Source organism: Dreissena polymorpha, chromosome 7, assembly GCF_020536995.1.
Source record: "Dreissena polymorpha isolate Duluth1 chromosome 7, UMN_Dpol_1.0, whole genome shotgun sequence".
NCBI classification, from domain to species: Eukaryota; Metazoa; Mollusca; class Bivalvia; order Myida; family Dreissenidae; genus Dreissena; species Dreissena polymorpha.
The window spans coordinates 101,332,211-101,360,009 of record NC_068361.1 but is presented as its reverse complement, the minus strand read 5'-3'; the positions used below and the strand labels follow the sequence as shown (position 1 = coordinate 101,360,009).

The 27,799-nt window shown below is 35.4% G+C and overlaps 1 protein-coding gene and 11 non-coding genes across 12 annotated transcripts in view; all 12 read right to left on the bottom strand.

Moving 5' to 3' along the window:
- LOC127836999 (40S ribosomal protein S8-like) overlaps window positions 1-27,799 on the bottom strand; it is a 34,022-nt gene extending 6,223 nt beyond the window's left edge. The window contains exons 1-5 of the mRNA XM_052363691.1: window positions 27,736-27,799; window positions 27,423-27,529; window positions 16,554-16,653; window positions 15,537-15,712; window positions 2,256-2,385 (exon numbers count right to left, since the gene is read on the bottom strand). Of these exons, the coding sequence (XP_052219651.1) occupies window positions 2,256-2,385; window positions 15,537-15,712; window positions 16,554-16,653; window positions 27,423-27,529; window positions 27,736-27,739 (517 nt within the window). The 5' untranslated portion in view covers window positions 27,740-27,799. The remainder of the gene's footprint in view (window positions 1-2,255; window positions 2,386-15,536; window positions 15,713-16,553; window positions 16,654-27,422; window positions 27,530-27,735) is intronic.
- LOC127840245 (small nucleolar RNA SNORD58) lies at window positions 574-649 on the bottom strand. Its single transcript, XR_008030507.1, has one exon. It is a non-coding gene; the product is annotated as a small nucleolar RNA SNORD58 (small nucleolar RNA).
- On the bottom strand, window positions 1,395-1,469 carry LOC127840242 (small nucleolar RNA SNORD58). Its single transcript, XR_008030504.1, has one exon. It is a non-coding gene; the product is annotated as a small nucleolar RNA SNORD58 (small nucleolar RNA).
- Window positions 1,567-1,641, bottom strand: LOC127840241 (small nucleolar RNA SNORD58). Its single transcript, XR_008030503.1, has one exon. It is a non-coding gene; the product is annotated as a small nucleolar RNA SNORD58 (small nucleolar RNA).
- LOC127840192 (small nucleolar RNA Me28S-Am982) lies at window positions 5,647-5,720 on the bottom strand. The gene has a single exon (XR_008030464.1). It is a non-coding gene; the product is annotated as a small nucleolar RNA Me28S-Am982 (small nucleolar RNA).
- On the bottom strand, window positions 6,546-6,620 carry LOC127840240 (small nucleolar RNA SNORD58). The gene has a single exon (XR_008030502.1). It is a non-coding gene; the product is annotated as a small nucleolar RNA SNORD58 (small nucleolar RNA).
- LOC127840246 (small nucleolar RNA SNORD58) lies at window positions 6,708-6,782 on the bottom strand. The gene has a single exon (XR_008030508.1). It is a non-coding gene; the product is annotated as a small nucleolar RNA SNORD58 (small nucleolar RNA).
- LOC127840243 (small nucleolar RNA SNORD58) lies at window positions 11,635-11,709 on the bottom strand. The gene has a single exon (XR_008030505.1). It is a non-coding gene; the product is annotated as a small nucleolar RNA SNORD58 (small nucleolar RNA).
- Window positions 15,247-15,321, bottom strand: LOC127840238 (small nucleolar RNA SNORD58). The gene has a single exon (XR_008030500.1). It is a non-coding gene; the product is annotated as a small nucleolar RNA SNORD58 (small nucleolar RNA).
- Window positions 16,202-16,277, bottom strand: LOC127840244 (small nucleolar RNA SNORD58). The gene has a single exon (XR_008030506.1). It is a non-coding gene; the product is annotated as a small nucleolar RNA SNORD58 (small nucleolar RNA).
- LOC127840193 (small nucleolar RNA Me28S-Am982) lies at window positions 16,778-16,852 on the bottom strand. Its single transcript, XR_008030465.1, has one exon. It is a non-coding gene; the product is annotated as a small nucleolar RNA Me28S-Am982 (small nucleolar RNA).
- LOC127840194 (small nucleolar RNA Me28S-Am982) lies at window positions 22,788-22,859 on the bottom strand. Its single transcript, XR_008030466.1, has one exon. It is a non-coding gene; the product is annotated as a small nucleolar RNA Me28S-Am982 (small nucleolar RNA).

The following is a 27,799-nucleotide window of genomic DNA, read 5'->3' as shown; positions in this document are numbered from 1 at the left end:
AAGTAAATGAACCAATTTTCACAATTTAATAGTGCATCTTTTGTTCTTCCAATCAGCTCCATTATATTATACAGAGTTGGGTAATCACTTGACAAACAAGCTGGAGATGTCCTTGCACAGGTTAGTTTCGCTATTTTTATATCCTTTATTACATCTATTAATTGTTTAAATGCAGCTCACTTTCCAGCCATATAAGCCAGAAAGTAATTAGTGAGCAGTTTGGACAGCAAACAGTGTGGTTCTAACTTGGACAGATGACTCCGCGCCCTCATTAGTGTTTTTTGTATATTCGCTTTTATTTATACCTCAAATTTACTCGCTACAAAATTTCTTAGCGGATCACAAAATAACAGCTAAAAAATTCATAGCAAGTTAAGACAAGATATAGAGCAATATTTCTATAAAATAAACGTTATCACTTTTGTTACTGATATGGCTGGATAGTGAGCAGCATTCAAAAATTAGTAAAAAGTAATCGAAGATATAAAACAGGGAAAAATACCTGTTTGGTCATGGATGTTGCCATCTTGTTTGTCACGTCATTACACCTTCTGTTGTATCAGAAGACTAAGACTTGCTCAGGTTTGGTAACGTTTTGATTTTTCTCATGGAACATTTAAAAGGTGTCCTAAGAATTTCATCATTGCAAGTCGTTCGCTTCAGTTCATGAAAGTTCTAATGAATCTAACACCAATTTTTAGTTGATTTTTTACCTTTACCATAGCTACTACTGCAAAATCTAAGTAGGTTTAATTGGGTTTAGCAATGCCTATTTTTTTATCATGGAACATTAAAGGGATAGTGAAGGTAAGAATATCATAATTGCCAACACCGTCATATCATGTCCAAGTACATATACCATTGTAATAGCATGTAAGGTTATCTTTGTGAAATCAGTTATGAACAATTATTTTAAACAAATGGACACTGCATAGACATAGAAACAAAATTTAATTTCAACAAAATTCAATTTGCCAAATAGCCCTAGATCAAGCCTTAATATTGAAGAATAACCAAAGTATTACTTGTGGTTTAAAATTATTTTGCTTTCCCTCTATCACCTGTTATTGAAATGGATATTTGAATTTAAGATCTAAAATCTAAGCAAGGTTACATTTCCATATTATACACAATTCTTTGTTGAATCAATGTTACTCAAAAAATTATACCAATACATGTATGTATTTTCACAATAGTATTCAAATAACCATAGAAGAATTTATGACATATTTCACGTTTCAATTCAATATCTTGAGAATGTAGGAAAATTTGTTCCAGACAAACCTACCCACTAAGATTTATTCCAATATCCTCTTTTACAAACTATGTTTGAGGGGGTATGACAATTTTTTATTTTTATGACCACCTTACTGAGTATCAAAACAGGGTGTATGTTTGCTCAGGTTTGGTAACGCTTTGGTTTTTCTCATGGAACATTAAAAGGTGTCCTAAGAATTTCATCATTGCAAACATACACATCTGTGTTTAACACAGTAAACAAAGTGTACTTTTTAATCAGAAATGATTTTCATGGTCATTTGCCTTGTTTTTTAAACAAAGAACATGTTTGCTCAGGCTTGGTAACGCTTTGTTTTTTCTCACGGAACATTAAAAGGTGTCCTAAGAATTTCATCATTGCAAACATGTTTTTATGCTCTAAGTTTTAAGTGGATAGTAATTAAACTTGTAAATGGTAAAAAACTAAGGATATAAAAAGTATAAAGTATAAAGAACAAATATCAATTGGAAAATTAAACCACAACTAGTATTAAGTGTTTAAATAACTACATTTAGTAAAATACAAACACCCTTAAATCCTTTTCCTAGTTGAAGTTAAAAACTCCAGATTTCCAATATCCAAATAATATACAGACAAGACATAAGACTTGTGTGACAAATAATCCACTCAAGGAATTAAACACAAGACAAAAGCTCGCATGAACTCAATCCACGAGCATGTGTATTGTTATACTCAGCAGGTGATCTAAATTATAAAATGTCATTAAGTGTCCAGTCTCTACAATGTTTTTGATTACTCTACTGGGGAGTGGGCTTCCATTCAACCTCAGTTCTCATTTCACCCTTTTGGGGCCCTTTGGATTGGGGAAAATTTGAGCATTTTTACTTACAATTGAAAATACGGGATTGAGAATAACTGTTTTCAACACTATTATATACATTATATTAACTAAGGTTTAACTGAAGTGTATTGATCACAGGTTCATTCCAGGATTACAGGTTACCAGTAATCTTACCGTACACACGGCCCGTGGAAAACTGGTCCTCCAAGGCCTGTTCCACCTGCTTCGTCTTCTGTCTAATTGTGTACTTCTTCAGTGTCTTCTTGGAGCGCACCTTGTTCAGTCGACCAGCGTCTTCGTCACTCTGTGGGAAAAACACAACATGTGTGAATTGTGAACATGCTCTGATTTATTGCCCATGTCGTTCACTGCCACTCATGGTCAACAAGACATGTCCATCATCTGATAAATCCTAACTATTTGAACAGTTACACCCAGGGTTTGATAGATTTGGAAAGGTTTATACATATAATGAGTCATCTTTTAGAAGAATTGAAAACTATGCAATACCTTCCAAGCAATGGTGGCTTAATCAATTAAGGGCTTCATCTGGCTCAAAAATTTCTTAAGCCAAATTTGACTCTATTTTGCAAAGTTCTTCTTATTGCTGTTATTTGATAGTTTCATATAAAGGATTTTCTGTAGCCAAATAAGTAAATTTGTAGCTGTTGGCTATTTTTAGAATGGCAGAGTAAGCACTGTCATTGTCTGAGTTGTACTACAACATAATCCAACAAGAATCTTAGTTAAACTGATGAACACTCCTCCAAACTAGAGCTTTGTCACAGACGTGACGTATACCCCCACGTGCCGCATTGACACAGACTATTTTGCATACTGTCTTCACAAAACAAGAGAATCTAATTTATGGCCAGTTTTAAGAATAATTTTGCCATTATCATTTATGGCCATTTGAACCTTTGAACTCTTGAATTCTTTCGCATGACATGCCGTCCAATTACTGTGAACAAAATTAATGTACAGTCATTTTAAAATACATGTATGATTGACATAGTTATAGCCCGTACAAGCTCATTTATGCCCATTTTTTTACTTTTGAACTCCAAGTTTGAACTTGACCTTGAAGATATCAACGTAATTCTTTCGCATGACTCATCGTCCAATGATTGTGAACAAATGTACCAGGTAATTTTAAAACCCTACAATGAACAACATATTCAGGGCCCGGACAAGATCATTTATTGCTATTTTGACCTTTGAACTCAAAGTGTGACCTTGACCTTGGAGATATTGACGTAATTCTTTCGCACAACGCACCGTCCAATAATGGTGAACAAATGTGCCAAATGATTTTAAAATCTCACAATAAACGACATAGTTATGGCCTGGACAAGCGCATTTATGGCCATTTTTGACCTTTGAACACAAAGTGTGCCCTTGAACTTGGATATAATGACGTAATTCTTTCGCACAGCACACCGTCCAATGATGGTGAACAAATGTGCCAAATGATTTCAAAATCTCACAATGAACGACATAGTTATGGCCCAGACAAGCTCATTTATGGGCATTTTTGACCTGTGAACGCAAAGTGTGACCTTGAAAATATCGACGTAATTCTTTCGCGCGACACACCGTCCAATGATGGTGAACAAATGTGCCAAATGATTTTAAAATCTTACAATGAATGACATAGTTCTGGCCCAGACAAGATTATTTATGGCTATTTTGACCTTTGAACTCAAAGTGTGACCTTGACCTTGGAAATATCGACGTAATTCTTTCGCCCGACACACCGTCCGATGATAGTGAACAAATATGCCCAATAATTTTAAAATCTCACACTGAATGACATAGTTGTTGCCCGGACAAACTCATTTATGGCCATTTTTGATCTTTGAACTCAAAGTGTGACCTTGACCTTGAAGACATCCACGTAATTCTTTCGCGCGACACACCATCCAATGATGGTGAACAAATATGCCTAATGATTTTAACATTTCACAATAAATGATAAAGTTATGGCCAGTACAAGCATTTGACCTTTCAAATCCAACTGTGACCTTGACCTTGGAGATATCGACATTTTTTTCACACGACACACCGTCTCATGATGGTGAACAAATGTATCAAGTAATTCTAAAATGTATATCAAGTAATTTTAAAATCTAACGATAAATGACAAAGTTTTGGTGCGGACACACTTTTGGTTTAAAACACACTAAGTGACCCTGTGACCTAGTTTTTGACCCGGCATGACCCATATTAAATCTTTACTTAGAAATCATCTAGATACAACTTGTGACCAAGTTTGGTGAAGATCTGATGAAGATTCCGGACAGACTGACCAACAGACAGACCGACAAAGTGACTCCTATATGGTAATGGGAGTATAACAAGTGCTGTCAGAGGACAGCGCGCTCGACTATTCAAGTGCTTGACATTATAACGTAAGCCGTCATGGGGAAATTGTTCATATTCAATAATTTATTAGACGATCTTTCAGAAATAAAAAAGAAAAAAAAATTTTTTTTTTTTTTGGGGGGGGGGGTATAATGTGGGGTGTGGTCATTTATTAGACGATCTTTAAAAAATACAAAAAAGGAGAGAAAAAAATTGATGGGGGGGGGGGGGGGGTAGGGGGGGTATAATGTGGGGTGTAGTAATTTATTAGATGATTAAAAAAAAATAGGGGGGGGGGCAGGGGGGTTAGAGGGGGGTATAATGTGGGTTGGGGTAAATTATTAGATGTTTAAAAAAAAATGGGGGGGGGGGGAGGTTGGAGGTGGGGGATTCTGGGTAGGGGCATGGGGTATTGTTTGGGTGGAATCCATTGTGGTATATAGGTAAGTGTTGTTTTGTCTAAGTCATACTAAAATGTGATCATAAATAAAGATGGCAATTTAAGCAAAATGTCCAATTATCTAAGTGTAAAAAGGGCCATATTTATGTACAAATGCTTGATACAGTGGTCTGCTCTTGTTTATAGGTTGGGGTCTTGTTGGTAAACAAGTATGCAAAATATAAAAGCAATGTCAAAGGATATAGGAAATATTTGGGGTAGTACACAAACTTTAACATAGATAAATCAATAATATGCATAAATCTAAGTATAAAAGGGGCCATAATTATGACAAAATGCTTGATAGAGTTGTCTGCACTTCTTTATTGGTCGGGGTGATGTTGGTAAACAAGTATGCAAAAAATGAAAGCAATATGTCAAGGGACAATGAAAATAAATGGGGTAGTACGAAAACTTGAACATTTGCTGCATATTCTAAATGGAAAAGGGGCCATAATCATGACAAAATGCTTGATAGAGTTGTCTGCTCTTGTTTATAGGTTGGGGTCATGTTGGTCAACAAGTATGCAAAATATGAAAGCAATATGTCAAGGGACAATGACAATAATTGGGGTAGTGCGAAAACTTTAACATTTGCACGCTAACGGCACGGAACCGAACGCCGGGGTGAGTAGGATAGCTCCACTATATATATTTCATATAAAATAGTCGAGCTAAAAATGAATAAGCAAAATTTCTTTGTAAGCATGTTTACCAAGGGGGTAGACGGTATCAGAAGTATATTTCAAACACAAAGTGTGGAGAACCATCAGTAAGAATATAGTGCATCACTTTCTTCAGTCGAAAGATGGTGATAAATTCAATCATCATGTTCTCCTAGTGTACAAGGTGTTTTATTCCATATATTTAGCAGAGTTAGAAACATTCATTTGGTAAATCTCAGTAAATTCACAGCCCCCCCCCCCCCCCCCCCCCCCCCCACCCCCAAAAATATTAAATTTACCTCTACAAAGTTCTTCCCTCACATCAGTCACAAGATGTAAAATAAATCTCCAAATTTAATTTTTCTGAATTTTCCCTTAATTGAAAGGAATGGCACCTTGAGATCCCCCATGGAACTAGACTATTCTGAACTATTGTTAATAATATTTTACTAGTCATATTAGGAAAACTGCTTGCACATTGACGGCCATGTTTTTCAACTAACCATTTTTTAACACGACCCAGTTACCATTAGAACAAATGTTCTGACCAAGTTTCATTTGGACCATAAATTTGACTTCTAGAGTTTAAACAAAGTTTGACTGGTTTGACTGAAGCCACATAAGGAAACCTGCCCCCCTAATGGCAGCCATTTTTTCAATGGGCCATAACCATTTTAAAACTTGGCCCAGATATCATTTGAACAAATGTTCCAAACAAGTTTCATGAAGATTGGGCTAAAAATCTGACTTCTACAGTGTTAACAACTTGACAAGGTTTTACTTCAGCTATGATAGCCATACAAGGAAATCTGTCTCTCCTGGCCGCCATGTTTTTCAAGGGACTACAATGTTAACAAGGTTTTATTATAGCTACATGTACTATAGGCAGTTGAGCAATACATAGCGAAAACTGCCTTGACCTTTGCCATCCATGTTTTTAAACAGACTGTAGGCAAGCTAAGATTTTACTACCAATACAAACTTTCAAGTTGTCTGGTTGCTCAGGCTTGGTAACGCTTTGGTTTTTCTCATGGAACATTAAAAGGTGTCCTAAGAGTTTCATCATTGCAAACATACAACTTGAAAGCACATCACACCAATGAAAACAGACATGTTTGAATACAGAGTTTAACATTTCAACATTTTCTACCCGACATGTTTGCTCAGCCTTGGTAACGCTTTGGTTTTTCTCATGGAACATTAAAAGGTGTCCTAATAATTTCATCATTGCAAGCATGTCACTGAAAAACTCTTTCCACAGCAACCAAATACAAAGTCTTTAATTTATTCTGGGCCTGGTTGTTTTCTTAATAAATGTTTTAAGAAAATTAACAAACACATTATATAATTCATTAATATTGTAACATTTTTAACCATAAAACCTTGGAGTGTCTAATAAAAACAAAATTATTAATATTGCTTCATTTTGAGCCCAGAAAACCAAAGCATTGATTCACTAATTCCCTTGGTAGCTGTATTAATACTTGTATCTTTATTCTTTTTTTCTCTTATAAACCTTTGGTGCTTAATCTGATATGATATAAACAAGAGGGTCATGATGGCCCTGAATCGCTCACCTGACTAACCAAATACAATCCCAACCCAGATTTTATCAAGATTAACATTCTGACCAAATTTCATAAAGATTAGATGAAAACTGTGAACTCTATTGTCTACACAAGGTTTTTCTATTATTTGACTTAGTGACCTAGTTGTTGACCCCAGGTGACCCAAATACAATCCCAACCCAGATTTCATCAAGATAAACATTCTGATCAAATTTTATAGAGATTGGATGAAAACTGTGACCTCTATTGTCTACACAAGGTTTTTCTATTATTTTACCTAGTGACCTAGTTTTTTACCCCAGATGACCCAAATACAATCCCAACCCAGATTTCATCAAGATAAACATTCTAACCAAATTTCATAAAGATTGGATGAAAACTGTGACCTCTACTGTCTACACAAATTGTTGACGGTTTTTCTATTATTTGACCTAGTTTTTGACCTCGGATGACCCAAATACAATCCCAACCCAGATTTCATCAAGATTAACATTCTGACCAAATTTCATAAAAATTGGATAAAAAATGCCACCTCTATTGTCTACACAAGGTTTTTCTATTATTTGACCTAGTTTTTGACCTAGTGACCTAGTTTTTGACCCTAGATGACCCAAATACAATCCCAACCCAGATTTTATCAAGATAAACATTCTGACCAAATTTCATAAAGATTGGATAAAACTGTGACCTCAACTGTCTACACAAGGTTTTTCTATTATTTGACCTAGTTTTTTACCTAGTGACCTAGTTTTTGGCCCCAGATGACCCAAATACAATCCCAACCCCGATTTCATCAAGATAAACATTCTGACCAAATATCATAAAGATTGGATGAAAACTGTGACCTCTACTTTCTACACAAGGTTTTTTCTATTTGACATAGTTTTTGACCTAGTGAACTTGTTTTTGACCCCAGATGACCCAAATACAATCCCAACCCAGATTTCATCAAGATAAACATTCTGACCAAATTTCATAAAGATTGGATGAAAAATGCTATCTCTATTGTCTACACAAGGTTTTTCTATTATTTGACCTATGATGTGACCTAGTTTTTGACCTAGTGACCTAGTTTTTGACCCAAGATGACCCAAGTACAATCTCAACCCAGATTTCATCAAGATAAACATTCTGACCAAATTTCATAAAGATTGGATGAAAACTGTGACCTCTTCTGTCTACTGTCTACACAAACAAATTGCCGGACATCACACGGTCACATAAGCTCACCATGTCACTTCGTGACAGGTGAGCTAAAAAGCCAGAGTTTTGTCAAGTTCTGCAAAAACTATACAATTGCAATACTCTAAAACAAATTGTTAACCCATACAAAAATGGAACAGACTTATATCCTGTAGCTACCGAGTATCCAATATTATTAATGTCCTAACAGGGCTTTTTTTCCTGTTTTTATGAAGCAGCCTTGCCCCCCCCCCCCCCCTTATTTTTTGAAAACTGTTCAAAATTGTGAAAAAATAGAATCGCTAACTGTTCAAAATTGTGAAAAAATTAGTCTTGAACTTTCTAAAATTGTGAAAATGTATGTAGCAAACTTCTTGAAATTGTGAACATTTGAAGGAAAAAAGCCCTGCCTCTGTTGTCATTGACAATTGCTGATTTGCTAAGAAGTCTATTGCAAACTGTACCAGTGTGTTTACCAAGGGAGCAGACAGTTCATCTGCCACCTAACGATGCTATCACTGGGTTACTATAGCATTTGAAAACGACCCTTGCTTGCTTGATAGCTAGCAAGGGAGATACAAAATGCTTAGTAAAACACTTCTCAGAAACTGAAATCATTTCCAATACACCAAAAACAAGTTCGATGAAGACTGAATGTGTAAAATAGGTCAACTAACTGGCTACTCAAATTTTGATGAAGAACACTGCTATACCCACAGAATAAATGGGATACTTACTAATTGGTATAACAACATATGTGAATTTATTACAATAGTTGATGTGCTTCATTACAACACATCAGGCTAGTAGAAGAGCTTTGGACTATTGATCTAGCAAAGTAAAAAACCTACGGTCTATAAACTAGTGATCTTAAAAATTTGTGTAAAGACTGGATACAGATAACAACCATTACACCACTGGCAAAGTTCACACATGTTATAATAATCCTTTGTAACAAGAACATTTTTCCAACAAATTGCACATAGATTTTCTAAACAAGTCATAGCTTTCAAAGTGTTACAAGCAGGGTTGGCACCAATCGACCGCCCCCGGTTTTAACCGGCGGTTTTTACCGGTTAAAACCGCCCCGGTCAATACTCCCGATGTGGTCATTACTGGTCAATACTGGTCAATTGAACTTTACCCCCAATTTTAATTTATATTCCATGCCTAATTAAACAATATTGATAATATAAATTAAACAGACATGTTGCAAATAATGTCTTAAGCTATTAATACCCACTATTTTATACCTGTTCATGCAATTTGTAGGCCAATCTCTCAAAATTTTGCAAATAAGTCAAAGTTGGTCAATTGGATTTTTCTGGTCGATTGAACTTTTTTTCAATTCTAATGAATTATGATGCTCAGATAATTCTGTGCTTGATTCAACAAGAACCTGTAAATTACTGTGTATGCGTTGTTCCTCATACCCCACTGTCCCCACAGTCTTCTAACAGTCTTCTCACCTATACAGGTTGGGGCACCCAAAACTGATAATAGGGCCTTAAATGGCACCTTTTTGACACAATCCTTACTTGTCATGTATTCTTGCATTGATTTCTTTAAATACTTTTTAAACAAAATAGTGTAAAAAACTTTTTTTATTGATATAAGAATATAAAAGTATAATAAGAAATAATTATTAAAAGAATAAAATAATTGAAAAGAAGAGTAGACCCACAATTGGAAAACATAATTTGTTGGCAAAATCAAGAACTTTGATTGTTTATTCATTTGAATACCAATTGAACTTTTTAATATGAAAAGGAAAAAAACCCTCTTAATACAGAAAGGAAACAAGTTATAAGTAACTATTAAATTAATAGTAAGTACAATGTAATCTTCTTTTGTGTGAGTGATATGAAATAGCCGAAGGGCAGATTTGCTTAATTGTCAATATCAGAGACATAACACTGCATGCATTTTATTACCAACTAAGAGGCCAGATTTATAACCCTAGAATACACAAGAGTTCTGTTTGTCCATCTGCTTATCAAATAGATATATCAATAGATAAGTGAAATGCAATGGTACCTACAATAGTACTTTAGTAACAGATGTGATACACTGAGATAAAGATATTGCCTTAGTCCTTATGTATTTGAGGCTGTTTCCGTAAATAATAAAGAAGTAACTTTTTACAGCTTTAAAGATTTTTTTTACAAAAAATAACTCAGCAAAAAGTTTATCAATTACAGAATAATTATTGATTTAATATAAAATGGCTCCTTTGTAATGTTTAAATGCTACAATTTTCAATCGACCAGTATTGACCAGTAAAGACCAGTAATGACCAGTATTGACCGGTTTTAACCGGGTATTGACCGCCGGCCCGGTCAATACTCAATTGACCGGTCAATATGCCAACCCTGGTTACAAGTGAATAGTTAACTGACAAATTGAGATCACCAACAGTGATTATTTTTTGCCCAATTGGGAAAAGTACATGTACCAGCGCAATTGGGAAAATTGTGCGTGAAAAACCCTGAAATTGGGAAAATTCGCGTTGTGAAGTCTTCATATTGGGAATTGGTGTAGTTGATTTTTTGCTCCCAAATACTTTAACATTGATAACTAAAAATGTTGTCAAGTTGTCAGTAGTATATTTACTTAGGTTCAAGCCGTAGGGCTGCATAAGGAAACTAGCAAAATGTTGCAATTTTTTTAGAAACCTTAAATTGGGAATTTTTTGGCAGCAATTAGAAATTTGTAATTTTATCCTTATTGTGAAAGTGCAGTTTTCCAGTACTTTATAAAGAAAGAAAACAAGAGATGTGTTTGTCAGAAACCCAATGCCCCCTATTTCGCTGCTTTGAAATAAAATATCAATTTATCATTGACAGGTTTAGAAATTATCTCCCTTTTAAAGCTTTTTACTTCCTTTGGATTTGTTTTTTAGATCTTTTACATTGAAGGATGACCTTGACCTTTCACCACTCAAAATGTGCAGCTCCATGAGATACACATGCATGCCAAATATCAAGTTGCTATCTTCAATATTGCAAAAGTTATTGCAAAACTTTTACCAAGATTAAAGTTTTGGGACACACACAATGAATGAATGAATGGCAGACAGACAAGACAGGCCAACAAAAATATACCCCCGATATTTTGACCCAGGGGCATAAAAATTGCTGGCCAATATCTGTACCAGTGCGTTTACCAAGGGAGCAGACAGTATATCTGCCACCTAACGATGCTATCACTGGGTTTCTATAGCATTGGAAAACGACCCCTATTGTCAACAGAGACAAATAAGGGAGATACAAAATGCATGTAACATTTAAATGCGTTGTCTTAAACTTTTACAAACTTTGTTTCATTAAAAAATGTTTGCTCAGGTTTGGTAACGCTTTGTTTTTTCTCATGGAACATTAAAAGGTGTCCTAAGTGTCTCATCATTGCAAACAAGGTCTCGAATTTATTAGCATGCAACAAGCATGTGCCAAATAAAAATGCTGAAATAACTACACATTTAAATGTGTTCTGCTCAAATGTATCACACTGATTTATTAAGCTTGTTAAATTTTTTAACAAACCTAGTACATATTCTGTATTTTCTCACTGATGAATAAAATGTATCCTTTTTCGTAAAAACTGTTGAACAGTTCTAAATACAAGACGCATTGTTAACTCTCCATTTACTGTCCAGACAGGAGTCATTCACAAATATTTGTTTAACATTAGAGGTATTTCCTTTCTGTTCAACTAAATCTTTAAAGACAAAATATTTATAAGGCCATCCTTAAAAATTCTTTTGTTTGGCATAACCCGACCGACCCACTAAAATCGGCCCTGCTGAATTTTTTTTTTTTACTTTCCAAAAAAAATTTTTTGGCTCGCCAAAAATTATTTACACTTAATTTTTCCTTTCTGCTTTTTATCCTTTTCGGTTATTTGCGTCATTTAATTGAATGCTCTTTCAAAGATATCTAGAATAGCAATGAACAAAACGCGTACCGGTATTTATTTGAGTCGCCTATTTATTTGACATATGCATATGTGATTAATTAGACTTTAAAGGGACTCTCAACCGAGAATGACGAAAGATACAAGTTCTAAAATACCGTATTTTTTTCAATTCGTAGTTGATATTGATTAAAATATCACGACTGGTATATTACATTACATGAAAAAAAGTTCATATTTTCAGTATATTCGGTAATTAAATTTCACGATGTGAAATCAAAAGTACATCGCAAAAATAAGTGACATAACGATATACACACTATATATTACGAAAGTAGATTGATCGTTTTATGTACAAAACATACAAAACACTACGCATGGACAACTTGCATTCCTGGGTTTACCACGTGATGACAATAATCAATCTACTGGCGTTATTTGTAGTTAACTGGTATAGTTACCTGGTAGACATACCCAGTAAAATGTATTACCAAATATCGTCGCTATTCTTCAAAAACCGCGCAAGTCAATTTTTTTCAACTTTTCAATAGGCCAAAATTTTTTTTTAAATATACTTATTTAGATAGTCTAAAAAAGGAACAAAATTTTACATAGAAAACTGTGCAAGTCCATTTTTAGAATTAAAATGACAACTACAGGCCTTTATATTTTCATAAATAAAAAGTATGCCCATTTTGACATAGACTATCTAAATTAATATATTTTAAAACTTCAAAAAATATTTAAAAAATGTTTTTTGAAAAGTTGGAAAAATTGACTTATGCAGTTTTTGCAGAAACAATTAGTGCACCAATGAGTGTTCAGGATTTTCTCACGTGCTCATAACTATGCCTTCCAATTGGATATTAAATCCAGTATTTTTGCACAAAATGACCCGTGAACCAGCCGTTCTTATAAAAACAAATAACAATTTGCGCCAAATTTGACTTAAGCGGTTTTCGAAGAACAGCGACGATATACTGAATATATGAAAACTTTACAACTTTTTTCAAGCAATGTAATATACCAGTCGTGATATTTTAATCAATATAAACTAAGAATTGTAAAAAAAATACAGTTTTTTACAAATTTTCTTTTCGGTGTCGTTTTGGTTGACCGTTCCTTACAATACAATTAAACCGCTCCTGTTTTTCTCGTATCCCTCTAGTTAAAATATGCTGTTGTCGTTCAGGATAGTTTGGGAGTAAAAAAAAGAAATAAATTAATTATCACCGTTCAATTCTGCAATCGGCACAGATTTGTAATATTATTGCCATATAACTTATTATTTAATTAGCACTCTTTAATTCAGATCAGCTAATATTCAGTAGAAAGATAAGTGTTTTTTTGTTTCATTTGCTTATCTTTTTATACGACTTTCCGACTGGTCGCTATTTTGGAGGCAGACGGCGATATTAAATGTGTATACAAATTATACAACATTTAGAGTTTAAAGTTATGCTCCGGACAAAAATTTACCTTTAAGTTATATAAAAGGGGAGATAATTCAAAACTAAGGTAGATAGAGTTATAGTTCTTAGTCACTGCACTTTTCCTACTTGCCATCTGTTTATATTTCAAGTTTCAAGTTAATCCCTTTCGTAGATTTAGAGTTATGCTCGGGACAAAAATAAAGTTATATAAAAGGGGAGATAATTCAAAAGCTAAGGTAGATAGAGTTATGGTTCTTAAGTCACTGGACTTTTCCTACTTCAGATGACCTTGACCTTTAACCAATCAAAATGTGCAGCTCCATGAGATACACATGCATGCCAAATATCAAGTTGCTATCTTCAATAGTGAAAAAGTTATGGCAGGGGTTTTTTTTAGAGAAAGGGGAAGACGCTGGACGCTGGGTGAAAGGGGAAAAAAAGAGTGCGAAAGAGAGATATTAGGGGAAAAAATAAAAACTGTTTATTTCAATGTCTATAACTCATCAAAAGAGACTTGTCTCTGTCCTTTTTGTTCTTAAACACATTTAACAGGTATTAAAGTCAAAGTCCTTAATAAAGTTGCAGGTGTAGATCTAATAATGGGAAATGTTTTCAACTATATTTTTGTACTGGGGCCGGGGGACGATGTCAATTTTGTGATTTCAATTTCATGATGAATGGGTTGACGATCTTGATTTGCTACAGTATTGGAAGGGAAAGGAGCGGCAGCTGCCGATTGTCTACTTTCACTTTCACAATGTTCGATGTTGATTACCTCGGAATCCTGCTGGGTTATAACGGTTTTCGATGATTCTTTCTTAAAAAATGCCTCGATGCGTTCAGTATCTTCCGAGTTCGAATGTTTTATTTTGTTTGTGTAAGAACGCTAATTGTGAGACATTTTTTTCTGTTTTCACGTTTATACCTCGGCTTGCACATAGCCCGGATGAAAATTCGACTGGTTTCCGGTAATTAATTGACGAAACACCCTTCTCGCGCAATCCAGTAAAATAGTCACATGATTATTACGATAAGTTGCCCAGTTTACATGACGTTATTTAAGAGCTATATTTAGAATAACTGGGATTCCCAGATGTTGTGTGTTTGTCTGGAGAGAGAGAGCGCGAATTCGTTGTACATGGTGCAAATTGGATAATTGTCGAATGCCCCAAGGAAAAATAAACATTTCTTTGAGAGAAAATATTATATTTTGGTGAAAAATGGTATTTTTGGTGGGGAAATTGTATTTTAAGGGGAAAAATTCTGGTAGGGGAAGACGCCGAATATCGGCGTCACTTTCTTAGTAAAAAAAACCCCCTGTATGGCCATAGTTTTTTTCAGACAAATGGACAGACTGACCGACATACTGACAGACAGTTCAACTGCTATATGCCACGCTCCCGGGGGCATAAAAAATATATCGCCAACATCTGTACCAGCGTGTTTACCAAGGGAGCAGACAGTATATCTGCCACCTAACGATGCTATCACTGGGTTACTATAGCATTGGAAAACGACCCCTATTGTCAACAGAGACAAATAAGGGAGATACAAAATGCATGACATTAGTTTATGTATACAAATCTACTATATTTCACAATGTTTGCTCAGGTTTGGTAACGCTTTGGTTTTTCTCATGGAACATTAAAAGGTGTCCTAAGAATATCATCATTGCAAACAATATCTTGTCTAAGAGCATAATATTAGCATGTTAAAATACTTAACTTAAATCTATAATAAAGCTTATCAAATTACTTGCTCAAATACAATAGTTTAAAAAATTTAAAAAGAAGTTTTTAATAATCCATCTCAATTGCATTTAGGGTCATGTAAGGGGAAAATTCACATCATTGTGTACCTCATCAACTTTTGTACTTCAACTTTGTTCTTACCAACTTAACTCCCTTCTTGCGACCGAGAGGTGTGGCATAGTGGTTCTCATACCACTGCCGGAAGGGTGTGGAATCTATCTGCACGATGGTACTCTTAACCAGAGTCTTAGTACGCACCATCTCATTGTTACTGGCATTGTACACAACGTCAATGATCCTAGTCTTACGTGCAACACCTGAAATGGCGAGATATTAATTAATTATTTCAGGGCTTTTTGGCCCATTCTTAGTCCTTATTAGATCAATCATCATTATCTCAATGGCATTTTCTTACCTCCTTGTTGAGTCCCTAAATTCCAACTTGATGGTTTGACATTCAGAAATTGAGAAATACAGCTGTTCAGCGCAGAAGTAAAGTTTTGAAGCAAAACTGTCTATTTTGCTGCTATTTTTATGTCTAGGATTTTGTATTTACATGTATGTCAGATTTATCAATAACCATTTAAAATTATCAATAAATCACTGATTATTTTATTACATTTCAAGCAATTTTAATGCTAAAATTTCCAGTTTCATGTGTATAGGTAATGTTTAGAATTGAGAGACAAGACACAAGACAATGAAAACATACAATTTGTGAGAAATTCAAAATCACATTAATTAAACAAATTGCATGTTATACATATCTGTTAATTTAAAATTTCTACAAGAGATCATGTGACATGTTAGCTCAGGGTTGGTAACGCTTTGGTTTTTTCTCATGGAACATTAAAAGGTGTCCTAAGAATTTCATCATTGCAAACATGTCACTGAAAAAAAGAACGAATTAATTCTGGCTACCTTTACAAAAATCATGCACCAATTACAAAGTCATGTATATAACTTCGTCCCATTATAAGGTGTGCAATGTCAAAGTAACCAACTGAGAAAAACACCTCGTCAACCTTGTTACGTAGTTTAATTACTATGTAGGAAATAAAAAGCCTCCCTATGTGTGTGGTCATGTAGATGCATGACCAGGTGTGTTTCAGCTCAGTTCAGTTTCAGTTGAATGTTTACTTCAAATTGTTCACTTACCTTCAGACCCCCAGGAGTAGTTGCCAGTGTCAAGACGAAGGGCTCTGTACTTCTTGTTACCACCACGAGTGCGGATAGCGTGGATACGTTTAGGTCCAATCTGAAAACAGAATATCAGAATACAGCAGACTTATCAAATGTTAATCAGATTTCTTTACCAGAATAGAATTAATTCATAAAATATTGTCATTGATGAAAATCAATATTTCAAACACAAAATGTGGAGAACCATCAGTAAGAATATAGTGCATCACTTTCTTCAGTCGAAAGATGGTGATAAAATTCAATCATCATGTTCTCCCACTGTGTATTAAGTTGTTTTAAATAGCTGTAGCCCAATATTGTATGTTCTCATGTATAGCCCACAGTTTGTTACCTCCAAATTTCAAATTAAAAAGTGTGTGCGCGTTGTATTAACACAATCCTGGCTGCTAAATTGCAAAAAGTTCGGTTTGTAATCGTAAATATTCATAATATCGGCCTTTTTTTCCACAAAACTACACCCTTTAATCTTACAGACTGAAGGGGCCGTTGTCGAAACCACAAAAAGTCGGTAACAGCAGATATGACAGGATAGCAACAGTTTTTTACAATAATTTAAAATTTTGAATAAGATATGCAAACATTTCTGTGTCTGTGTTTGTGCACTTCTACATTGGCAGCTTACGTTGGGCTGGTAAAGGTAGGTTTCAAAGGTCTTTTTTGCGGGCAGTGTTTTTTTCACCTTATGGGGAATGGTGGCGGGCCCGTCCAAAGGGGAAAAACCCGTCCTTTTTCAGAAAAGAGGAAAATTAAGAAGTCATTCTTTTATATGTAATGATATTTATTATATGAATACACATGTATGTATGAATGTAATATTCACAGCTGAATGTCTCTGTTCTTTTTCTTAAATATATATCAATGATTTGTTCAACACGAGTTTCACTCAGTTCAGCCGTCATGCACAGTATCAGTTTTCCAAGACAATTAGTCTAATTGGGATTTTTTTAATCAATAAACTGGCAAATTTGAGCATTTTTTATCATTAAAATGGGCCAAATTGGAATGTTTTTTATCAACAAATATTGACACAATATAGAAACATCTGGCCTTTTCTTGGTCATTTTGGAAAAAAAAAAAAATTCATGAAGTCCACTGATTTGAAATACCCTAATTAAATACAACTCTTTATAACAAGGGCTGTTTGTAAAACATGCATGCCCCCATATGGGCTGTCCGTTGTAGTGGCAGCCATTGTGTGAATACGTTTTTTGTCACTGTGACCTTGACCTTTGACCTAGTGACCTGAAAATCAATAGGGGTCATCTGCGAGTCATGATCAATGTACCTATGAAGTGTCATGATCCTAGGCAAAAGCGTTCTTGAGTTATCATCCAAAAATCATTTTACTATTTCGGGTCACCGTGACCTTGACCTTTGACCTAGTGACCTGAAAATCAATAGGGGTCATCTGCGAGTCATGATCAATCTACACATGAAGTTTCATGATCCTAGGCGTATGCATTCTTGAGTTGTCATCCGGAAACCATTTTACTATTTCGGGTCACCGTGACCTTGACCTTTGACCTAGTGACCTCAAAATCAATAGGGGTTATCTGTGAGTCATGATCAATCTACCCATGAAGTTTCATGATCCTAGGCGTATGTGTTCTTGAGTTATCATTCAAAAACCATTTTATTATTTCGGGTCACCGTGACCTTGACCTTTGACCTAGTGACCTCAAAATCAATAGGGGTCATCTGCGAGTCATGATCAATGAATGTACCTATGAAGTTTCATGATCCTAGGCCCAAGCGTTCTTGAGTTATCGTCTGACAACCACCTGGTGGACGGACCGACAGACCAACCGACATGAGCAAAGCAATATACCCCCTCTTCTTCGAAGAGGGGCATAATAATAAAAAATCATATTAATTATAGTTATATATACCTTGTTAGATGGTTATAAAATGAATTTGAGATATATCTATCATGAGGCAGTTGTATAAAAAAAAAAATTTTTTTTTTAATTTTTGAGGGGATTTTTTTCAAAAAAAAATGGGGGAAAATAAATACTATTTTTGGAGGGGAATGAGGCCGAATATCGGCCCCGAAATTGCCATAAAAAAACACTGGCGGGTAACTGTAAGTGTGAACACAAGACTTCTTAGCGTTTTCCAGTTTGGTCCAGGTTTTTGGTGCCTTCATTGTTCATTCACGCCTGTGTAGTGCAACAAACAATAACACCACTTGTCCAACAACGAAGATGAAGTTTTACGTAAATACTGCCATATCTCAACAACTGTAGCCCTGTCTCCCATGTGCCACAAAGTTTTTATTCAGCATTCAAATGCAAAGCCCATGCTTTCCCGCAGAACGAATGACATGATGTACATAAATTCTTTTTTTTGCATGCTGTACACAAAACGCATGTCAACTGTTAATATGTTGCTAGAAAATTACAAAATTGTCAGAAAAGTACTACGCAATCCATGCCCCTTATTATAATTACGCTTCCTCTTTTGAATGCTTAATAAGGCTTTCCAATGACCCAGATTATTTTATTGCACAATAGTAAATTGTGGTATGAAAATAACTTTTTAAACTGGACCGACATTTAAAATGGACCGATACTTATTTCAGTGCCTTCCCCAGGAATTTGTTCAGGCGCCCCGGGGGTGGGTTCGGGAGGGGTGTCCCCTGCCGACGTTGATTTTTTTTTATTTAACGTGTCAATTCACGTTCTGTGGTGCGTTATAACTAAAAAAAAAAACAGCGTCAAAAGACGTCGTTTGGTGCGCTATGACTCTTCAAAAAAAATCCCCCAGTCATTAAAAAATATCCTTTTTTCATATTGTTAAATTGTTTTAAAACTTTTCCGCACAGATTGTAAAATCCCGACTCGAACGATTCCCCAATACATCCGTTTCAACCCGACTCTATTACTGTATACTTACTATTTTTCAAGTTTCTATTTATTACCCGATAATCCCGTTTATTCCATTTTTATCAATTTCTTTCTGGTAAATATTAACGATAAAAGCTTTCATTTATTTCTTTAACACAAACCTTGCCATTTTTTAAGATTTGATGAAATATTGCCTCTGAATATGCGTCAATCCCCTGACCTGTTGTGTGCTTGTTAAAACGCTCAATACACGCCATTTGTATGCAATAGACGCGACGTTGTACATGATGCATAATTTTCGCGCTCTTTTTAATTGAGAAAAAGATTCGACACAAAATAAATTTGCACTGCTAATTTGAAGCAAAATATTTAACGTTGCGGTAACATTTACATTCGGAAGTGTGTTTCGGATTAAAAACGCGTCAACATCGACTTACGGTAATGGGTTTCGGATTACAAATTTAATTATTCTCATTTGAGATTTCAACAAATATCAACCGTTGCGTTATAACAACGATAATTTGTTTACACACTTTACGAGTCGAATAAATGTTTTGACGGAATTATGCATGAAATTCACGTTGTCCACGAGGATCACGGCCGGTTGCCATCATCAGTCTTCTAACTATTGATTATCGGACGAAACATTTACAAGTGTGCGTAATTAATTAAACGAAAATTTGTTAAAGCGCATTACGTGTCAAATAAATGTCAGAAAAACGAGGTGAATCAGTTCTATAAATGGACATGTTGAAATATACATGTACTGGAATTAAATAAATTGTTATCACATAATTGTAACCGGGAGTCATTTGAACAACTTACTCGCTATAATAATTAATTGTTTATCACTTGCAATTAATTTCTCGTATTAATTATGAGTCATAGGTAACACTTGTTTACAGTAAAAAGGTGTGATGATGATGCCCGAAACCGTCTTTAATGTTCTGTACTGTACTAATTACCGGTTTTATATTACTCCAATGGTACAACTTCTTGCTTATCAAGCTGCGATAAACTCTTACTTCATGCCCGACGTCAATAAAAAATAATGGTCGCTAGTTAACCCCGCCCTCATAAGCATTCGCGTAACCGATTGGACGATGAACTTCACAGTTTGACGACTGGAAAGTTACCAGATACATCCTTGTCAGCATTTAAATGACCGTGTAATGTGGCTAGAATAATCGATACGCGCGTCATGCTATTCTCTTATCAGTGGATTATCCATTACCCCATGTGGTGTTTATGGCGATTACTTGTGAAAGTAGGTACCGAGTGCTCTTTTAAAACAGGGAATATTGATACACTGATAGGGAAACCTTGATTTTTTTGGACAATCTCCACTTTCTTTTACTGAAGAATACACTGATCGGAAAATTTCAAGCGCCCCGGGGACTCTGATTTCGAAATTCAAGCGCCCCGGCAAGGGGCGCTTAAATGGCCTGGGGAAGACCCTGTTATTTTAATGTAAATATAAATGCATTCTATTAAAGGTAACACTTATATTTCATAACAGCTATTTTTCTTCCCCAATAGGGAACAAGAGTGCCAAACTGTCACAAGATACGCCCGTTCGAAGGTTTTGGACACCATGCTCAATGCTTGAAAGTGTCCTCAAGACCTAGTTATTGACCCGGCATGACCCATATTTGAACTTGACCTAGATATCACTTAGATGTAACATCTGACTAAATTTGGTGAAGATCAGATGAAAACTACTTCAATTAAAGAGCGGACAACATGCTTAATGCTTGAAATGCACTATGTGACCTCGTTTTTGACCCGGCATGACCCATGTTCGAACTTGACCTACATATCATCTAGACACAACTTCTGACCAAATTAGGTGAAGATCAGATGAAAACTACTTCAATTAGAGAGCGGACACCATGCTAAATGCTTGAAATGCACTAAGTAACCTCGTGACCTAGTTTTTGACCCGGCATGACCCATATTTGAACTTGACCTACATATCATCTAGACACAACTTCTGACCAAATTTGGTGAAGATCGGATGAATACAATTTGAATTAGAGTCCGGACAAAGTGGCGCCGTTGAAAATGCACTAATTGACCCTATGACCTAGTTTTTGACCCGGCATGACCCATATTCGAACTTGGCCTATATATCAACTAGATGCAACTGCTGACCAAGTTTGGTGAAGATCGGATGAATACAATTTGAAATAGAGTCCGGACAAAGTGGCCCCTTTGAAAATGCACTTATTGACCCTATGACCTAGTTTTTGACCCGGCATGACCCATATTCGAACTTGGCCTAGATATCAACTAGATGCAACTGCTGACCAAGTTTGGTGAAGATCGGATGAATACAATTTGAAATAGAGTCCGGACAAAGTGGCCCCTTTGAAAATGCACTTATTGACCCTATGACCTAGTTTTTGACCCGGCATGACCCATATTCGAACTTGGCCTAGATATCAACTAGATGCAACTGCTGACCAAGTTTGGTGAAGATCGGATGAATACAATTTGAATTAGAGTCCGGACAAAGTGATGCCTTCCGCCCGCCGCCCGCCGCCCGCCCGCCCGCCGCCCGCCCGCCCGCCGCCAAGGGGTTTCACATAATACGTCCCGTATTTTATACGGGCGTATAAAAAGTACCTGTACCATGCTTATTGGGAAAAAACAGCGCAAAAACCTAAACAGGGTTTTTTATCTGATTTTGGGGAAAGGGCCTGGCCTTTTTTGAGGGGAAAAAAATCGCGCGAAACGTCGAATTTGGGGAATAAAATTGTGCGAAAAGCTGGATTTTGGGGAAAATAAGCAAAGTCTAAAATAATCAATTTAACATATTTTACTGTTTTTAAAACAAATTCAAGGCAACAGATAATTTAATTATGCAAGATTTTTTAGTTTCTACAGTGGATCAGGTTAACTTATATATTTAAAGGAAAAAAAATAAATTAGGGGAAAATGAAATCTAGGGGAAAATTTACCAGCTGAGGGGAAAAAAATCCGAGGGGAAAGGGCCGATTTTCAGCGGATCCCAAAGAAGGAAAAAAACATGCTAAAATAGGGAAAATTCTCGTCGTGAAATGATCCAATTATAGGTTTTTTTAATTGCTTGATATCAAAAGCAAAAATCTACTCCAATATTAATTTACATTCATTTTGGCTTGAAATGTTTAGTGTCAGTACTCATTTTATTTGTTTACTCGCAGATAATGCACCTTTGAAACAAAATTGACGGAATTAGCCTTTATTTTGGGAAATTTTCATACAGAAATTGGGAATTTTGTAGTTTTTTTCAATTGGGAAAGTACCTTTTACTTTACAAAGAAGGGAAAAAATCGCTACATGTTTATGTGAAATTTGGAGAATCAGTAAGAATATGACTCATCACTTTCCTCAGTCGAAAGATGGTGATAAATTCAAATCATCATATTCTCCACAACCAACTTTTTGTTTCTACAACCAATCACATGTAGCTTTTCAGCGTTTTTCCTCACCACTTTGGGAATGGTACTGGTACCGATCAAATTGGGAAAATTAGTGTAGTTTTCATCCAAATCAGGAAATTTATACTTTATGCTGAAATGCTGCAAACTTCTTAAAGCATTTACAAATAATAATAAGTCAGGGCTCGAATTAAACACTCGCAAACGGGCCATTTGCGAGTAAATTTCAATAAACGCCTCTCAAATGCGATTTGACAAATTAGGTTCTCGCAAATTTTTGCGAGTTGGAAATGTTTTTAGATTATCACATATTGCGTATATTACCTGATAATAATTTAGTCCAGCACATAAATATTTAAACACAAATGCAGACCGAGAATGAACGAAAACTTTTGTTTAGGAATTGAATAAACACAACCAGTCGCCATTGGTCGGAAGTGCCATGTTCGCGCTAATAGCACGGGTGAACACATGATATGATGACGTTATACAGGGTATTCACATTGAAAATGCGAAACCAACACAGAGCGATAAACGTATTAATTTTGAAATAGCAACCAAACTAAGATTGTTATGTTTTGTGTTGGAAACAAAAAGCATGATGTAACCCCAACCGATTTTTCAGATGTGTACTATATTCGCACATAGTTTTTTCTCCGAAAAAAATGCTAAAACGTTTGAGATGTGCAATCAGTGTTTACATATACACTATTTAAAACCAAAATTACTTGACAAGGTGTCACAAGGGCTGAATGAGTTGCTAAGAAAGACCTAGATCATACAATACCATTAAATAGTGTAATGTGAACTGTTCTTACATTTTTAAACCTTCTAAGTTAAAATAAACATTAAGTTCTACCAGTTTTATATTTGTGTATCTGTTACCACAGTATCACTACAAGTTTATGGCTTTATTCTTAGAGTTAAGATCTACCAAAGGAAGAATTTTTTTAAAACTTGTATTGCGAGTTAGAAAGAAAAAATGCGAGTTAAAATTTTGACAACTCGAAATTTTTTGCGAGTTGATTAAAAAAAGTAATTCGAGCCCTGATAAGTTGCATTTAACAAACTCAAACAAAGAAACAGTTTACCATCAAGATCATTTTATACATGGCACAACAATCAATTGTATAACTTTATGTCTGATCTTCAAGGTCCTTAAAATTTCCCCTAGGAAACGGGACACCTGGGCTTGAACCACTTACCCCTAAAAACCTAATTCCAATGCAATCAGAATGAGTGAGTATTTTTTTATAAAGACATTTAATGACATTTGACAAAGCATCATTGTTGTTGATTGGATGATTCTGTGCCTGGCTCTGTCAGTGTAATTCACTGTTAAGCCGGGTTCAAGAGAAATGGTGACTTTTGTTTTCAAGTAAATCAAATTTAGGGTTATATCAGTTGTTGCAAAGAAAATCTCTTTTTCATCAATTTTAAGCGATATATTGTGATAGTATTGTTTGTAAGCACCTATTAACACAGATGGTTATGATTAGATTGGAGTGCGGGTTTTTATCCTTCCTAGCAAAAACTGTCGATTTCGTCCAATTTTTCAGTTTGCTATTCTTATACGGTTGAAATATGGCCAATTTTTGTATGGCCAACGTTTGCAGATGATATTTAGATACAATTGTATATAGAGGTGTCTACATTTTAAGCGATAAAGACTTTGTAATTTGCACTTTTCAGGGTTCAACATTAACTATTTTTAGAGCAAGACCGTCGGACCAGCTCCTCTTAAAATGGACTAGCCCGACCCTGATGTCTACTCAGGGCTAGCGCTGGCCCAAAATATCTTTGAGCCACCCAGATCTAGGGGGGTCCGGGGGAAAATTCCTCTCATCTTCAAAATTTAACCTTTAGACTTTGCATGTTTCGTCACTGAGTCTTTTTTCAGGATATTGCAACCTACAGTGAACGTGTTGGAATTCTGCATCTTAATGCATAGGTCACAGTACATTGATTTTGATTCATTCTCAAAGCAAAACCAATTATTATCAACTTTCCATGACTCATGGAACGCTCTATTTTATTTTTATTTATTTTTTTGTTCAGACTCTTTTTCGTCCAAAGGACGCCTTAAGGTTAAAGAAGCTATGTTAGCGACTGCACGGACAAAGTGGTTACTCCCATTTATATTGTAGACGATATGAATTACTCTTCCAATGTGTTACAAATTCGTAACTTTAATTAAACTTTAATTATTGCAATTAAACCGCGCGTGTTTTTCACGTTTTCCTTTGATTAAAATACTCCGCTGTTAGTTAGCATAGTGTATGAGTAAAACGATCAAATTAATTATCACCTTTCATTTCAATCGAAAATTGGCAGAAAGTTGTAACATCAATGACATAGAACTAATTATTTAATTATCACTCTTTAATTTAGATCGATAGTCAGCTTGGAAATAATTAATTTATTGTCACGCTTATTTTCATTTTTAATCTTATAATACGACATTTGCGACCGGCCGCTATTTTGTTGGCAGACGACAATATTAACTGTGTATTCAAAGCTCCACACATTTTTACGTTTCATTCAACAACGTCATTTCATGTGTAAGCGAGCTCAGTTTTGATTGGCCAGCTACCATTTGCACTTCAATAACAATAAGGTCAAGCGATGTCTCGATACAGGTGCAGACCGGTATTCGTTCACTGTCAAAATTGCGAATACTTTCATTGAAACAAAGAGAAAAATATAGAAAACCAGTTTCGGGTTAAAATGGCGGCTGTTTTTAATGAAATTTTACGAGATTTTAGCATTTTCGCAAATCAGATTTTTCTTGAGCCAAATTCTCAATATTTTCGCAAATGGCTCAAGTGGCGAACGACAGCGCGAGCCCTGCTACTAGACCATAAATGACATAATCATAGCAAATTAACACAATTGTGTCATGTAACTGTTTAATCAGGATATATCAGTTAATAATCAGTGAACACCAGATTTTTTTTATGCATAGAGTAAAACAATAAAATAAAAAATTTTTTTACTTTTCTTCGTCCAATTCAAGCCATGGGAACTGACTCGATTTTCCAACTAGGATAAAATTGACGTTTTCATGTTTCTTCAACGTTTCGTGTCAGTTTAAGCGTCGAATTCTTTTTAATAGCATTCTCTTGTCTGCTACGCAAAAATGTTTACATTGACGATACCGATTTTAAATCATTAATATTCATGCAGTGCCCCAGATAAGCTGCGTATCTGCGTCTTTCACCCTATTAAAATGTTTAAAAACGCAAAGAAATACAATATCATGCGTATTGAAAACGCAACCAATTTGACTTTTACGCAAATTCGTCAAATTTGATGCGTACAATAGCTTCGATCGAAAATGCTTTGCTCATTTTCGGTATTTTCTCTTTGGAATTATTTTCGAAACGCAGCGACGCTTTTATTCAGAAAGCGCCTGGATGACGGAGCAGGAAATCAGTCAAAGTTATTTAAACGCTCTGTGGACTAGAGTTCATAACTTAATTACAGCGTTTACGACAACATACATGCGTTTTCAATCTGATTTAATCCGTCGCTCATTGTGCATGTATTTGTAAAGCGTCTGTTCTTTCAGTTTCTACTACAATGCGAAATAAAAATGTCTAAGAGAGGTCGAAAGACGTCCGCGATTGTTGCGCCAAAATATCAGTCGATCACAAACTTTTTGAACCAAGAAAGCAAGAGCCAATAAATGCCGAATCATTCGTGTTAACATTCTTTTTAAGTTTAAAGTTTATATTATGGAATGTTTCAAGGGTTAAAGATGTTATGAAACATCTGTTTATTAAAGTTAATTATAATTGTTTACAGTTTTATTGAATCAATACAAGTATGCAGCTTCAACAGATGAAAAGCAGAAATGATTATAAGGTATGCAATTATATAACTAAGTTTACCCTATTTCAAGAATGAAATCACCCTATTTTTCAAAATCAATGGGTGAAAACCCTATTTCCCAAATAATTATCTGGGGCACTGTTCATGATTACTTGACCAATGGAAACCAGCAATTTCTGCAGGAAGCTCTCCTTTGCGTCTAAAAATACCGATGAGTCATGTGAACGCTCCGCGTTTATTTAAATACACTAGTTTTGTTTTAATGTAAATTACGGATACAAGAGTTATTTTACACATTAAAAATAAAGGTTTTCACAGCAGTTAGTTATAGTTATATATATGAATCAGTATAGATTTTTTCATATACGACCAGTCGGACAAGCTAGCACGCAGTTTTACTAGCCCGACCACCGATCTTACTAGACAATGTCTGTCGGACGTGCCTTAGTGTCGAACCCTGCTTTTGTTGAATGTGTGACATTCTGCCTATTTGGCATGCTCAACGCCTTGCCTATGGTTTTCCCAGTAAAATGTCCAAAGTTCGCATTAACTTAAGGGTCCAATTCCTAATATGCCTAAGAAAACAACTCTCTAACTAGTGTAAGCAGACTCTAATCGCGACGATGTAGACCTAGCTCGAGAACGAGAGCAAGTCTGCGAAAGTTCGCAGAGTCATTTAATGTTTCACTAAATATTTGTCCACACCTTATTGCGAATACCTTTGTATTTGATGCTGGACGACCTAATTCAAACCTACGCTTCTTGCGAGGCTGGGGTTGACGACCGCCAGTCGGCCTACGCTTATGCCACTTGTCACGGGAGATACCTGTAAACAAACCGAAAATGTCCTCCGATACACAATTAAGATATTGTATAAACCCACCAAGTTCATTGAGATTGAAAAATGAAATAACAATTTAATTGACGGAAATGTTTCGCAAATACTCGTTTTATTTTATACACACGATGTTAATCAACAGGGCCGCAGATGTTTAACGATTTTTAACGCAACATCAAAAATTTCGTACGAACCCATGTTGGCTGTTTCCGGAAAGGAAGTATCTCGGTAAGTCTCACGAGAGTTTGCCGAATGCAA